General features: G+C 43.2%; 1 protein-coding gene across 1 annotated transcript in view; it reads left to right on the plus strand.

Moving 5' to 3' along the window:
• Positions 1 to 16765, plus strand: part of RGS9 (regulator of G protein signaling 9) — a 946886-nt gene that overhangs the window by 408969 nt on the left and 521152 nt on the right. Inside the window, exon 5 of the mRNA XM_078650792.1 lies at positions 7103 to 7154. Within this exon, the coding sequence (XP_078506918.1) occupies positions 7103 to 7154 (52 nt within the window). The remainder of the gene's footprint in view (positions 1 to 7102; positions 7155 to 16765) is intronic.

A 16765-nucleotide genomic window follows, 5' to 3' on the forward strand; every position in this document is an offset into this window, starting at 1 on the left:
TGTCCCTTGATAAAAGAAAGAACAAGAAAGCCCAATCTAAGCTGAACAGGCAGCTAGATGAAGACAGCATTTCTGCAGACAGAAGATTGCTAATAGGAATTCAGCCATGTGTATAAATTTCCCTTTGCTGGCTTTCTCTTATTCTGAATTGTACAGAATGGGTGTCATCACCAGAAATATAAACTGCCTATCATATAAGAGAGTGCAGAAGGTGGAAAATAAAGCTGATGATTACAACGTCATGTGAGGTTCAGCTGCTAAGTGACATTCTTTATTGAGATGTGTTGTGTTTTGGAGGGTGTGCTTGTAAAGCTCTGTTGCAGAATAAAGCACAACTGATTATGGTACTTTTTGGCTCATGTGTGGGCTTTTGTGATTCTGGTTGATTTGCTTATGTGTGAGAAAACAGCTAGACCTCAGTAAATTTCAAATACTTCTGTTGTGTGCACGTCAGGTGGGCATGTGCCTATAGCAGGAATATCTGGGGCATGTGTCAGAAGAAGTTTGCTTGTCAGTGAATTAATGAGAGGACAAGCTGGTATACCTTTATACTTGCGCTAGAAACAGTGGGGCATATTAGCAAGAACCTTGTTAAAAATTATCGCTGTTTTAGTGTCAGGAAACTGTCGGTAAAACGGCGAGAATAGGCTTGCTAATAGAATTCCAATAGAAGTCCAGGTTAGATGTCCTGCACATTTAACCTGGGCTTCTATTGGAATTTTGTAACGCATATTAGCAAGCCCATTGTCGCCGTTTTAGCGGCAGTTTCCTGCCGCTAAAATGGCAATAATTTTAAAGAGGTTCTTGCTAATATGCCCCTTTGTTTCTCATGTTGTAGTTCTCTATGAGTCAATGAGTGAGTGAGTCTTCTTTTTAGGCGAAAGCCTATCAGACCCCACAGCTGTCTGGTTTGCTAACCAGCATTTTAGGTACATACTCAAAACGTCCCTGGAAATGAATTCTGGCCGTTGCTTACCATTGGCTTTGTGGTTTTGTAACTCACATTTGCTTGCTTTCTATTTGCTGGCTCTATTTGTTTGAGGCTGTCAAGCTTGAGTTCATCCTTTCTCTTCCCCAAACCCTATTTACTGTCATCTTCTAACAATGTTCGATTTCTGTAACTATGCCTTTAAATCTTATTCTTATCTTGTCACATTTGCTGTGCATTCAAGAAGAGAGGTCAGATGTGAGACACTGTTTTCCAAGGAGCTTGGCATTTAATTTCTTGGTCTGACTTGAAAGTGAGAAGATTTATGTGATAATCATGCTGGGTGCTGGGATGTGCATCAGAAAGACTGTATGATGTTATTTGATTTTTCGCACTCAACAAAATTTAAATATCTGTAACTGAATTGTGCACATCTTTCAGAATATTTCAGGATTAGAAAAGCATATATAAAGCACATTTGTTCATAATTCTGAAGTGAGGTCGAACAAATATTTTGCTAATGTAAAGCAAATCAATACACTAGATGATGACATTTCCACAACATTATCGTTTGTGCGCTGTAGACTTTTTTTTAGTAAAACTGTATGTCTGTGCAAAGGTAATGATCCTTTCAATTGAAGATGTGCTGTCTGTAATGGCAGTATGCTACCACAACTTGCATACTTCACTTTACTTCTGTCGACTCTGCACCACTGCAGCCTACTCTGCACCTCTCCACACTCTCTCACTGCACTCTATTCTGCACCATTCTCCTCTATGCCACTACATTCTATGTCTTTCTATTCTGTACCACTCTACTCAATGCCAATTCACTCTACCCCACACTGCTCTACTATGCACCACTGTACTCCACTCTACTCTACTCTGCACCACTCAACTCTACAGCATTGTACTCTGTGTCACTTTACTCTACGCCAATGCACTCTACTCTGTACCTCTCCATTCCATGCAAGTGCACTCTATGCCAATCCACTCTAATCTATTCTGCACTCTACGCCACTCTACTCTATGCCACTGTACGTTTCCATGCGCCACTCCACTCTAATCTGAAATAATCTACTCTACACCACTGCACTTGGTGCAACTGCACTTGGCGCCACTCCACTCGGCACTACTCCACTCTACTCTGCACTCCACTCGGCACCCCTGCACCGTACGCCAATGCATTCTTAAGTGTTTTACAAAGAAAATCAATGCACTCTACGCCCATCTACCCTGCACCATTGGACTCTATATTGCTAAGAAATCCGTGATAGCTCCGATTGACGATGTTAGTTCCCAGATTCATAGAAACAAATCTAATTCCTGATCCTCACATCCAAACGAACGATAGAATGTTCACTGTGATAGGTAGAACATCTAAAAATATCATATCTCATCCGAATATCAAGTGCACCGTGAGCACCTGCCGGGGGACGCGATGTCTCTCAATCACGCCGCCAAAGTAATGAATTACTTTGGCGGCGTGATATCACAGCACTCTATGCCACTCCACTCTATGACACTGTATGTTACCCAACTGTATTCCATTCTGTGGCCTTACACTCTATGACACCCTACTCCCTTCACAACACTCTACACCACTCCACACTACTCCATGACACTCCACTTAACTAGGCTTTAAGACACGCCCTTCCACTCTCCTTCCCCCCACTAACTTTTAGCCATGCTGAATAGCAGCCATTCTGGTGTACAACATGGCTAAACCTTATTGGCAAAGCCAATAGTTCTTGCATAGGTCAGTCCTATTGGCATTGCTTGTTGTTCTGTGTGCAACCAGCCACTCCACACACACTGTTACCTGTGAATTGTGCTTCCCACTGGGAGCTGAGGAGTGAATATTATAGCTTTTATTGGGGCATCTGCCTGATTTTGAAGAAAAGCCCCTTGAAAAAGTCAACAATGTCCTGTACATTACGCAGTACTTTGTTACCTTAGTTCAAGGTTTCCCTATTACAAGGTGGTAGGCTACTTACACAGGTATTTATTTGTTAAAACTGGAGTCGTTTCCATCAACCAGACTGTGCTTACTATGCATATGCAAATGTTAGTTCATGTGCACTAGGATCCTAAGAAAAACTTGGTCTTTCCAGGTGATCGATGTAGGGTGGTCGTCTGAGATGTTGGTGAAGGAGGTGAAGATCGGTTCCAGCAGGTGACCAGCAAAGTGTGTGGGTTCGGTCATACTTTGGGTGAGGTCAAGGTTTCCAAGGCTTTATAGTAGAGCTGTTGAGTTAGGGTTGGGATGGTCTTCCAGGTAGAACTTTAGGTCTCAGAGTAGGATGAAAGCACTAGGGTGAAGGATAAGGGCAGTGAAATAGCCTGTGATGGTGCTGGCAAACATGATGCGTGGTCTGTAGATGAGGGGTTCCCTTAGGGCGAAGTTGGCTGTGATGTGAAGTTTGTATGAGAGGTGTTCCATGTTGCTGGAGGATATGTCAGTGAGGGTGATGCAGCTGATGGCATTGAAGATAATGGCGACTCCCTCTCCAGTCTTATACTCATGGTCCTGACTGATGATCATGTAGCCAGTGGGAATGGCTGTGGAGGTGTTGGGGGCAACCAGGTTTCCATAGGACCAGTAGGTCTGGGATGTGATCGTGCAGCATGTCAAACACAAGGAGATGATGGACGGAGCGCTGAAACTTTTCAGACACTCACCCCAGTCACAGGTCTGGGTTGAATCCATCATCGTTCTTTCGCTCACTTCGCCACATCAGTTCCGACCCAGCTATATGCAAATCAGTCTTGACCCTGTGCCTCATGGGAACAGTCCAGCCTGAACTGCCAAGCCAGGTCTTCACAGAACTGGAAACAAGCATCCTGGGACCGGTTTCGGGGTAACACCAACATTTTGATTTGCTAACGTGCGTCTATGTGCATTAAATAATGTTGTTTCTCGCTAGTGGGTGGGATGCACATTTTAAGTACTGCTCGGACAGTGTTTTTGCAAAGGATCTACTTTCATTAGTTACATAGACAATGCCCAGATGAAGAAATCGATTCCGGAACTCTAGTTTTATTGATTTTGACCAATCCACTCTAATTGTTTCTCTTCAGAAGTGGTTAGCTAATAGGTTGTATGGAGTTTTCTTTTTAGAGGGCATTTCTTACTTCTGTAGTGTAGGAAAGTATTCCTTATCCATGTAATCAAGTATTTATCAGTGTTTAATCCTCACGTGACACAATGGCTGCTATACTACTAACAACGACAAACGTTAAAAGCAGCACAGTGCTTCGTTCTCATTGTATATTTACAGTGTGGTCACATCTCCAGCAAGTAGTTGTTAATACACTTAACATCGAAACAAGCACATAATGTGTTTAAGATTGTGATATACATATTAAGACTATCACACTTTGAGGGCATCTACTACTTTTATACTTACAGAGTCACAAAAAGTAGCATGCTGAAGCCAAAGCGAAGGGCCCCATAGCAGTTAAGACGCTATTAACGGATTGTAAGCCTCTGATGCAGCCTTCCTATAGCTCTGTTCAGAATTACTTATACCTCTGTAAAACCTTGAACTTTCTGTAAGCCTCCAAAACAATAGATCTCATCATTTTTCTTCAATTCTCAAAATTCCCTTCTGAAATTGTTCTTGAATGCATTCTGCACTCTGTCTTCAATTTAGCAGTTCAATGTGCAAAATAAATTTAGTTCACCATCCTACACCTTAAAGTTTTAATCTCTGTTCTTAATGCTATCCTCTCTCATCCCCTTGTTCTTCCATCCAGTTATCTCTATCCGAAAATTCTTTGGATGAAAAGGTATCTTCTTTACCTTCTCCAGCGATCTTATTACCCACCCTCTGGGTTGCACCTGAGCAGCTCATGGTTGATCCCGCAATGTACTTAGGATTTTGCTTTAGTGGTATCTGGACTGAGTCTGCAGGCCGTCTACTGTGGCATATACCTAATATTTCTTAGATTTGCCTCAGCAGCCTCTAGGTTGACCCTAGTGCTTTGTTTGTAAAAGAATGCATGTCGGTAGCCGATGTTCTGCTTAGAAGCTCGCTGACATTGCTATTACATGTCAACACACCAAATAGTAAGGCTGCGTAGTCTGGAATCCACCTCATGCCTCTTTAATCGACTACCAGACATTCTCTTTCCCTTTATCTCATATTACAGATTCCTTCTTTCTCCATCTGTGATGGGTTTTTCGTCTTACTCTGTCACATCTGCTTCTCACTGCCTATTCTGCCATTCTCGCTTTTGCTTGGTTCAATGTTTTATGATGAAAAATAAGTTCCTGTTCCCAACTATGATTTCTGGTCCCCATCAACTGCAGTCAAGAACGAAATTAAGCACTGCTTCTGTCAGTGGATGGTTAGCATTATTGTGGAGTTTCCCCTATATGAGGGGCCCCATATAAACACATAAAATAAAACTATGTCCAGCATTTGTGCATGAAGTGTCTAAAATGTGACTAAAGAATTTCATAAACATAAGGGAAGGAGGAGTGCTCAAAGATCAGGAAGACACAGCCTCCTCATTTTGCTACCTCACCTGCCGGTAATTTACTCTGCGACATACAGCGAAGTCCCACAAAGAGTAATGTAGTAGACTGTATGTTCCCCTGCAAGTATATGGAAAAGCCAGTGTGGTTATTTCCATTTAGGGACAACATTTCCCACTACATGAAAAAGGTTGCATGCTTCATCATAAGGACCATTCCTCACACTGATACAGGCTAGTATGAATGTAGGCAACAATCTTTTGTTACTCAGGGGGAACTCTGAGCGTGTCAAAAAAGGAGACCTAGTTGGTGCCTGTCTGTCTTCTTTTACACCATTTTTTGCTACAGTTTCCTTCTTAGCACAGATCACCTCCTGCATCCATATGGTGTAAGTATGTAAAGAGTTCAGGTGATCACAGGACGAAACGACTCTTTGAAAATGAAATATGTGAATGAATGAGTAATTCAAAGAAAAATAGACATTATTTCCAGCTAATTGTCTTTCTGCTGATTCTGGTGCTTCTTAGTTGTTTCCTACGCTTGCCACTAAAGCGTCAGTAATATTTGTGGCTTCACATTGTAGCCTGTGGGCTCATATACTCCAGTGAGGAAAAGTTGAGCACAGGTTCCTATATGTCACTGAAATTCAGTCTGCATAATGGTTTGCCAAAAGATAGATTGACAGCAGAGCCAAGAGTTAAGTTTAAAATTTGATGTAAGTATAAAAGCCACCTGAGGCGCTAGACCTGACAATCTAGCCAAAGGCTGTGCTTCTACCGACCATATCAGAACCCACATTCAACAGCCCAGCGCCCTGTCCACCCTTCGACTCTGGGCTTTCAGGCACCAGGTGGTGGAATGGCGAAGTAGAATGATACCTCGATTGCATGAAAAAGAAAAGACCTGGCAATTCCCTGCTAATGCTCAACCCTTAATTTAGTATCTTGCTGAAAATTGAGGAGAACATGTGACCCAGTGCCATGAATAACAAAATAAAAAAAAAAATAGGGGAAAACAATAGAAATTCATTAAATGTGAACAATTATAGATATCGAATTCTAGGTTAAACCCCTAAAAGTGACAGATCGTTAATATTGCTATATTTCACGGGTGCCCTCCAAGAAGAGTTCAAAGTGCAAAAGTTGTCTCTCCAATTCCCATAGAGCAATATTGTTAGACTGAGTTTAGGGAAGGGTAGCGTTGCGGAAACTGTGATCGGCCACGGGGTGGATGGGGTAAGTAAGCAGAGACATGACACTGGCCTTTCTGCCCTCTTGTTGGCTCTGGGCATCAGTTTTCTGACTATGGGCATTACATCTTTTTTGTAGGAATTGGAGGGTCATTAGAAACCAGATGACACCTTAGCTTTCACTTTTTCCAAACAATACATTTTTGCTCAGCTTTGTCTAACTGGTTCACTAATTTGAATAACGAGTGTTACTACTAATCTGGTAGCCCTGCAACTTGTCGCATGTGGCTCGAGACTCAACACTAACCTCATGAAGATTGGGAAACATCTAAAACCCTGGCTCCTCACATTTTGAATGTTTATTAATTTCCATCTCAGCAGTGTAGTTGTGCAAATTCTGCAGAGGCAAGAAGCTTTTGTGATTGTTGGGCTAAAAAGAAGTTTAACATAAGAATATACCTACTGTGCATTAACATAATTTGTTGTTTTCTTTATTCTATAGACACCCTATTTCTGGCCAACACAGCAGTGGCCAGCAGAGGACACCGACTATGGTGAGTGAGAAATGTGTCAGATAAACTATGTGTAAAACTTTGATGTAGACATTTAGGGGCTCACTTTTGCGCCGCCGGTGCGTCACTTTTTGTGATGCACCAGCAGCGTAAAAAAATGCACCATGTTGCGGCATATTTACAAAGTGATGCATCTAGGTAGATGCGTCATTTTGTAAACCCATGTGCCACATTATACCTGCGTCCGGTATAATGTATGCATGGTGGGCGTTCTGACGCAAGTAAGCCCCGGAAAAAGTGACACAGTGAAATCTATGAGATTTCACTACGTCCCTTCTAGGATGCAAATGTGTCAATATCTTAAGCCTGCCTCACAGCAGGCGTAGGACTGACGCAGGCACATTTAAAATGGGACTTGCCCATGTGAAATGACCCATTGATGGAGTTTTGTCACTTTTGTGACACACTCCAGCAATGTGTCAATTTTGCGCCTACAGATGCATCAGAAATACTGACGTATCTGTAACTCCTTGTGACATGATGTGTCATACTGTTAATATGACGCATCCAGCATGTCGCAAGGAGGGAGCAATAAAAAGTGACGCATTAATGTTTTCACGCAGGGATGCATTACTTTTCATAAATGAGGCTTAAGGACCATAGAAAGAATTGCTAAAAAGCCCCGGGCAAAACGTGCCCATACCCATGCCTTCTCTTAATATACAGACGCTACATGTTTTTTTACCATGGCTTTTCTGTAATTACTGCTCAGAATCATTGTTTGTATTTAGTTTCTGCTCATGGCAAGACCTGAAATGTGGTTTATACACTCAGTGCTGGCGCTACCATAAAGCACTTTTTGGTAGCTGGCTTATTGGGTTAAACGGTAGAGGTGGCAGATTAGGCTGGATTGCAGCTGAGAGTTGAAAATGCAGCCCTTATTCTGGGAAAGAAAGCATGAAGACATCAAAATGCTGTTTTGCTCATGGCATCTAAAATGCTTGTACCTTTCTGTACACAATAGCGAACCGATCACCTCTTTTTGCTGGTTATGCGTCTTCTCATGCACACAAATATTCCTATGCACTACCCTTATTGTTTTGTCAGAGATAATACTCTGAGATCTGTCTTCTGTATAATGACATTTATAACCTCACGACAACCCAGAGTAGGAACGCCCCCAGTTTTTACCAGATTTGAAGTGTAATAGCACTTCCATCTTTTGTGGAAAACTTATTTCATTCAATAAATACCACCAATAGGCTTTCGTTTAGGCTTCTTCAGCCACTGGTGTATTTCGCTCAAGATCTTTCAACCATCGCTTGAGCCATTGTCAATCACATCTTGAATCAGCCCACAAGACTATTTTAGTCTATCTTCTTTCAGTTGACTGTTTGGTTGTATTCTGCAGTCTCCATTGGAATACACAAGGCACTATTTTACATATCATTGTACACAAACATTTCATTCTATAGCTCATATGAGTATCATATACACAAAGCAACCTCTATTAGATCTGGCCTCATAAAAAAAAAATCCCCAAAAATCATAATAAAAATAAACACAGACATATATCCATACATTTATCTTCATCAGCCATCTTCCTCCATTAGTCTGTTGAAGTGTCATTTATACTTTACTTCCACCTTCCACAGCATTTGGCTTGGGGCAGTGTGTCAGTCAACTCCAGCCGATGGCTTTCTTCACTGTGAGGGACGATCTTTTGTTGGTGCACATGTACACATCTGCCAAACATACATCTAGTTTACTCTCAAGTATAGTAGGCCAGTCTCTAATATAAATTCTGCTCTCAGTTCATGATCCTTTGAATTTTTTTGTGAGATGGGTCATTTTTTCTTTTCTTGTTTTGCAGTATTAGCCAGCCATCTTAAGAACCCCCATTTTTACATAAGCACTAGCTTTTTTTTTAAATCTTGTACCAATTGCAGGTGTTTGCATGAACAAATTAAAAGAAAATGCCACAGGATTGCCAGGGCCAGACCCAGAGGTTTTGTCAGTGCTTGTTTTGATTGTTTTGCACTGCACCATGCATTTTGCTTTTGTCTGTGCTCGAGCGCGGGCATCCAGCCCTTTGGCAATGCTTCTTTTAGTTAAGAAAAGTTCTGTCAAGGAAATGCCAGTCTGCTGCACAATGCAAATATAACCCTCCTTTTTTGGTCTTGCGCCTAGCGTTACACTTCGCAGCAGTGTTTGCGCATCGAGAGTCCTTTTGACGGGTTTTAAAAAATGGACCCTGGAAATGAATACGCTTGTGCGTGTTCATTTCCTATGGGCTTCCCTGATTGGGCTTGGAGTGTGTGTTGTTTTGTAACAGAACACGCAATAGGCCGTAGGCGGTCGCGGTCTCCACCCATTGCTTATTGGTGTCTGTTACACGCACCAAAGCCCATATGTCTTCAATTATCGTGCCCAGAGGCGGGCGTGATAATTGAAGACATAGTCCGCACCACTCACAGGCGTTTTTTTTGTTTTGGATCCATTTCACGGGGAAGCAGTGTTTTGTTTGGCGTTCTCTGCACCTTTCCTGCCGCGTTGTTTTCTTCCTCACACCGTGCCCTGCTCTTCCTGATATAAAGGATGACTTGGAGAGAGGTGGTGTGCAGAATTGCATCTGCTGTACAATTTAAGTTACCCTTGGGTACACCGTTTGCTATTTTTATACCAAACTCTGTCTCTTTGAACAAATGAAATGCTGATTTAGTTCGTTTGGCGCTGCTGTTTGTCATGAATATTTTCAGTGTTTCTGCAGCAGCATCTGCCATACTGCACATGCCAGGAGATCCTGCACCGCTGCACCTGACGCTATAATAGAAGACCTCCTGTGCTCTGCTGTGGGTGAGGGGACCTTGCCCTCCTGCGGCTGGTGCTGTGCTGTCACTGTTAAATACAGTACACAAGGTCGCCTGTGCAGAACCTGGTGTGTGCGTCGGGGAGCGCGCAGCACTGCCGCTGCATGCACAGCAGCGGTGGGTCTCCTGCCACTGAAGGTTGAGTTCTTTCCATAAGTCGAGGGAGGGTTCCAAAAAACAGGGGGAGGTGGTGGGGTGACGGAGTTCGTCACAAGGTGGCTCGCCCTCCCATCGCGATTGTGTACTCGTAAATGCTGAGCTTTGTTTACAGTACACCATGTTGGGATATCAAACTCAGACATTCCCTGGAAGCCAAGCATGGCTTGCACGGCTGCACATGCCCCCTCTACAGGGCGGCTCCAGCTCCGGTGGGCTCGGAGAGCGCCCCCTCCCCGGGCTGAACACATGTCCCCATCACAGCTGTGGGCTGCGCGGGAGGTGGGGGATTGGCCATAGGATCTGACTGTACGCTCTGTAAGTCTGTGTGTGAGCGCGCACTGCAGACATTCCATACCTTCCCGTGCCTGAAGGGAGGTAGCTCATAGACAACTCAGAGGGTCAATGCGCCCACTCCAGAGATCTGTGCGCAACACACATTGGTTCTATAGGATTATGAGCTAACTTAAGTGCGTGTGTATAACTTAAGTGCGTGTGTGCCTGAGGGAAAAGATGGGTGAGAGCGCGTGTGCAAAGCAACAACTTTAGGTAAAACAGCGCAGTGCGTTTAGGCGCCTGCTGCAGAGATGTGTGTGAAACGTAAACGTTACTGGCACGGACGACTTTCATGTGGAATAAAAAAAAAGGTTGCCTTGAGTTGGGTAGGAATTACCTTTAATTTTAAAGTTCCCACAAACAATATAGCCTGTTACATAAATCTTTAATCCTAGTGGGTGGAGGGTTGAGTAGTGCCAACACTCTCAGATATGTTCTTCATGGCACCGTCCACTATGCACCGTAAATGTTTAGGGACTTTGAGCGCCTTTTTTTGATTTAACTGGGCGCCCCAGTACCCGTTTTCAACAAAATGCGTACACTCCCTCAGTAAGTGTACAGGTTCGTGCATGAGCTGCAGCCAGCACCGGGCCGGAGTTAATGCAGTGAGTGCATGGTGTGCACGAAAAGTCGCTCCCTTCCCTCAGACGTGTCCATTCAAGTGGAGCGATTTGTTTCCAGGTGCAAACTGCACCCTAGGTGAGTCCTAGACAGGAGCCTGTGGGACGAGCCACGTGCATCTCTAACACGCGGGAAAAGTGCACGGAGCAAAATATGCTTGAACATTCCTATAAAACACAAAAAACAAGCATTTTGGCTGCCCCGAGGCACGTTCACAAGTCACCAGCATGGAATTTCATCATGGCCACGTGCCACGAGGACAAAGTGGGATTTCTTTTTTCGCAGGAGCGCACAGCCACAGTGCTCCGGTGTTCGGAACGCTTTGGGGCCTAATTACCCAAGCTTCATTACCGCCCTCCACCTTTTTGGGACAGGGTAAACAGAGCACGGTGGTAAACAAAATCAAAACATAGGCTCCGTAACTGCGCGCAGCGCATCTATAGAGATTGGTTACTCTGTCACTCAGTTTGTGCGTCATTCGCACTGCATGCTCTTGGTCACCCCCAGTGGCGTTATCTAAATAACTGGTCAGGAGTCACCATCACTCCACTCTCACAGGAGGCAGGGTCCTTTCCTTACTAGCCACATCCCAACAGCACATCGTCCTCCACAATACTAGGCTTGCTCCCTGCCTTAGGAAAAAGATCAACTTCCTTCGTCCCGTTTCTGCTAACACATCCATTGTTCTCTTGTGTGCACTGCATGTGCATACGTCCAGAAGAATTCAAAATACAAGCTCAAGGGGGTCAGTGTTTTACCACACAACCACACCGACAGTGCACACTTTCACCAGGCACAGACACCATCAGTCCTCAGTGCACGCTTTCACCGGGCACAAACACCACAAGCCGTCAGTGCACGCTTTCACCAGGCACAAACACCACCAGCCGTCAGTGAACTCTTCCACCAGGCAAACACCACACGACGTCAGTGCATGCTTTCACCAGGCACATACACACCACACCACCAGCCATCAGTGCATGCTTTCACCAGGCACACACACACCACCAGCGTCAGTACATGTTTTCACCAGGCACACACACACCACCAGCCATCAGTGCATGCTTTCACCAGGCACACACCACCAGTCGTCTGTGCACACTTTCACCAGGCACACACACCATCAGCCGTCAGTGCATGTTTCCACCAGGCACACACACCACCAGCCGGCAGTGCACACATCCACCAGGCACACACACCACCAGCCGTCAGTGCACACATCAATTGTTAACGCACCCACAACTAACTATTGTAGCAATCGCAGTATGGCGCACTTTACTTTTAAACATATTCATCTAAAGCGCAGCATGCCACCATTGCTCCAAAAATAAATACACATTTTTTTGGCCTACAATTTATAGACTTTTGTTGCAATTGGTGTTGCAAAATTTAGCAATGCCAATAGCTCAAACTCATTAATGCGAGACTTATTGCATTGTTAATACTTGTTCAAGCCTGTGTCTGGATTCCTGGGTGGCAAGGACAGTTTGGCGTGACAGGGATGCAGGGGGAGGATGCGTGGGCTACTCTGAGATGCTGATGAAGTCTCCAGTGAGGTTGCTTGTTAAAGGTACTCACAGGCATGCTTTCATTCTTCTGGCAGTCAGTAAACTCTAGACTTTCACATTTGTTTCCAGTGTAGAAAGCATTTTTCTTTAATATTCTTCCAGCAAATCAAATAGAGGTTGGGACTGACTGGCTTACCACCCATGCACAAAGATGACCATGGAACTGGGCAGGATTGGATATTTTAGGACATGTGACTCTGTGAGGTAATCAATGCTGGTGAAAAATCTAAATCATTTCTTACGTAAACGAAATATTAGAGACAAAATAATTGGCAGTGACAGTCGCAGTAGCACCTGCATTTGTCAGTGAACTTGTACAGATACTATTGCAAACTATATTCTGAAACAACTGAAAGTGTCTATTATTTCTCAGTTTAGCCAACATTTCCACACACTATTTGTGGAGAAACACTGGCAGGATATGGGAGAACAGGGCCACAGTCGTGTGAGCTGTGACTCACTTCCCACACTATACCAACAAAGGAATGAGCCAGAGGCAAACTAGTTTCAAAGATGGTAGCCTTGGCTCACCTTGTGGTCTTAGCAGTTAAGCAATCTGCAGTCATAACAACAGCTAAAGTGAATACAACATTAAATCTAACCCCAACCTTAAAAACAAAGAGAAAAGGAAAAGATAATGAGGAAAAATAGACAACGTGTTAAGAGCTTAGGAACATTTCTGTTGGTCTAACAGGATGGATACTTAAAAAAAAAAATCTCAGACTGGTATGATGCCGTGGGGTCACCCAACGAAGATACCCATTTGTTGGTGGGATATCCCAACTTCATCTTGGTCTTTAGTAACTTTCAGTTTTGGAATATGTGTCCCGCAGCTCATGCACTGGTCATTACCTCTTTACTGATCCTTCTCAAACCTCCTTGACATTAAGCTGTCAAGAAGCAAGTTCCTCCAGTAGGCAGGATGCTGTCCCAAGCAGGGTTTAAGTTCTTGAAACAGGTCCTGAGGACAAAGATACAAGTAGAGGTAGAAACAACTTTTCCAATGTTCCTCTTACGGCCAGTCATGGGTTTTCTGACATAGCAGGTAGGGAAAGTTTTTTCTTTCTTATGTTCAATGCTGGTTCTCAATTGCCAGTAGGCCAGATATAAGTTTCAAAGGGACAACTCATTTGCCATAAGTAGGTGGTCCTAATCCAATCTCTACAAAAGTCGCCACAGCCTCGATGTTCACCGTTACCACAGTGAGATAAATTAATTTGTGATTTGGGAAACTATTGGTTGGCACTAAAATCCCCATAAAACGAAATATTCCAAATTATTGTAACAACTTCTGCTGGCACCTCTTTAGAATGTTCCCCAGAGCACCGGAGACAGAGAGTCCAGAATACCCCTCGTTTTGAAAAGAGTTAGGGGATGGCAAGGCAACTCGTTGGCAAGTATCAGGGCAGCAACTCAAGGTCAGCCTGTGCCCTTGCCCTTTGGATATTGGGTGTGTTTCCTTTGATGTTCTGGGCAGGGGCATGGCTTAGTCAGACTAAGTCTAAAGTATTCTATTCACACATGTGAATACCATATTAATTACTTAAAATGGGTGAGGCGTACATTCTTCATGTATTTAAGGAACCAAAGAGGAAACAAGTGTTCAAATGTCTGACTACGAGTGAGATTTTTCCAGGCCAAATGAAGTGAAGATGATCACTACTACCAATTTTATGATCAAAATTCAATATTCAGTATTGATTTATTGTTATCTGAATGAGACATGAGTTCCGGGTAAAGGCTGTGGGGAGGCTGGGTATCTTTCTAACTTCTTGCAATTCTTTTTGAAGTGTGTGAAACATCTTATAACACTTCCAAGGAAGAGGGGGTGAGAAGGTTAAGCTTGCTTTCGCTACACTTCCTATCAATTTTATCTATAAATCCATGAGAGGGAACCCACTTACATTCTTTACAAAAGTCTCCCTTAGTGATCTAGTAGAGACATCCCCATTTTGTTAAAAGGACCCTCGCCACTAGGATTAACCAGTGGCATGCTTCCTCGTCAGGTCCTCATTTAGGATTTAGGGTGGGCTCAATGTTAAAAAATAATGTAGCACTTTCTGTGTTTTCTTGGAGTGGGATCATGGGCTAAAATAGACTTTAGGAATCCAGTATGCTCTAATCCTTTCTTTCTTTCTGGATCCTTAGGGAAGATTAAAAACTGGCAGTTCGATGTATATGGAGTTACTATGGGCATCTCATCAACCAAGGTCTACATGTTTCAGCCACTTATTTAATATCTTACGGTCAAATTACTTTCTTCATGACCAACAAGATTAATAGATCCCTCCTATTGCTGTCCATTAAGATTGTTATTTTTGTGTATGCTGCACTATTTGTGCTTGATATTAATTCAATCTAATTCATGCCTCATTCATACTTACATGCCATGCTTGCTGACCATACTGCATATTCTTGTCAGTTGGGAAGTTTCTCAGAGCCTATATCCATGGCACTCGAATTATGTGACAGGAGAGGGCCAAATTATGCAGCAGGGTTGGGTAAATTATGCATCAAGAAAAGGCAAATTATGCTGCATAATGCAGCACATTTTGTAACAGTATTACTTCATTTAATCATTTACAATCTATGGGCATTGGTAGCACCTTATGAGTACCAGTTTATCATCCAAATATAGCAATAAGCAACAGAAAGGCTTTGCAAAGAGCCTTCCACTGTATGGCAACACAGTTCATTGTATTTCAAGTAACTTTTGAACCGTTTGAGCAGGGAACAATAACAAATTGTTAAAATATTCAGATTTTGCAGAAGAGGATGGATTATGTGGATGGATTATGTGGAAACTGCTGCAAATCTCTAATTTTGCGAAAATAGCCACATAATCACATAATTCCTGTAGCCCTGCTTATATTTCGGCTCTATAGAACCTTAGAGGTGGGCAAACTCTGTCGTCACACATTCGTAAAGGTACACGCCTGCCTAGAACCTACTCACGTCCTACAGGCTCTGCATGTTCAATTTGAAAATATCTTGATCAACAACTCAGTAACAGAACTGATGGAATAGATAGAGCGGTCTGTACGTATATTGTTGTCCTATCCTGGCCTATTTATTTTACATCTTTGAGGTTGCCCCAGTGCAAGATCTTGCCAGTGCGACAGCAGTGAGAGTTCAATTGGAAAACAAAGACACACCATTATGTCAAGGTTCATGTGACTTGAACTTGTTTAGCAGGACTCAGTCCACAGCAGTGGTCTAATGCCCAAAATGAAAGTAACAGGGGGAAACATGCTATGCAGCACGAATGCTTTGCAACACTATTTCTCAGATGAGTTTACTTCCCTTTATTGTTTTGTACCTATGAAGAGCACGAGTTGACCTAATGTAACCAGGACTCAGATATGATATGCATTTTTGCAGAGGAGCTGGAAGGAAAATCAAGCAAAAAAAGAAACTCTATGAAGTATATGGTTATAACATTGCTCGCTCAGCCATCACTAGATATACATGTTTGCATTTTGGTTATTTAAGTTAAATGGTGTATCTTGCCTGATTCTCTTTCACTACCACCACTGCTCTTTCTGAGCTGTAGCTCTCTCCACTTTTGTTTCTTTTGACGCCTTTAGGCCTTACGACTGTCCTGAACAAAAAAACTGTAGGGAAGAAGAACTGAGGCACTTGTACCGCGGCCACAAGTCTTTCAACCCGTCCATTTATGGTTTGTGTCTGCAGGACCAAAAGAACACAGCCAACGTAAACATAACTGTACACCCACTTTAACTAGAGTGGGTGGACTGGCACTTTGCCAGACAGGGTACTTCGGCACATGTATGGCATAGTGCCCTATTCTGTAAATACTAACGGAGGGTATTAGATTGGCATTACTACTACCTGGAGTCTATCATCACCTGGCTACCCATCCAGTCAGCTAATTCGCACACTGTGTCATGCTCCCACTCTCCAGAACATTTTCCTGACATTCAGCTCCATTCAAACATGAAAAATGACGGCGATGGGGGTCCTCGTGTTACCGGTATGTCGTGAAGAGGTGAATGTGTTCAAAATATTTGGGAGGTGAATTAGATATTTAGCTTTCTTTTCAGACTGTTTCTAATTTAGTGATTGAACTTAAGGCTGCTCC

This window comes from Lissotriton helveticus, chromosome 7 (assembly GCF_964261635.1).
Source record: "Lissotriton helveticus chromosome 7, aLisHel1.1, whole genome shotgun sequence".
NCBI classification, from domain to species: domain Eukaryota; kingdom Metazoa; phylum Chordata; class Amphibia; order Caudata; family Salamandridae; genus Lissotriton; species Lissotriton helveticus.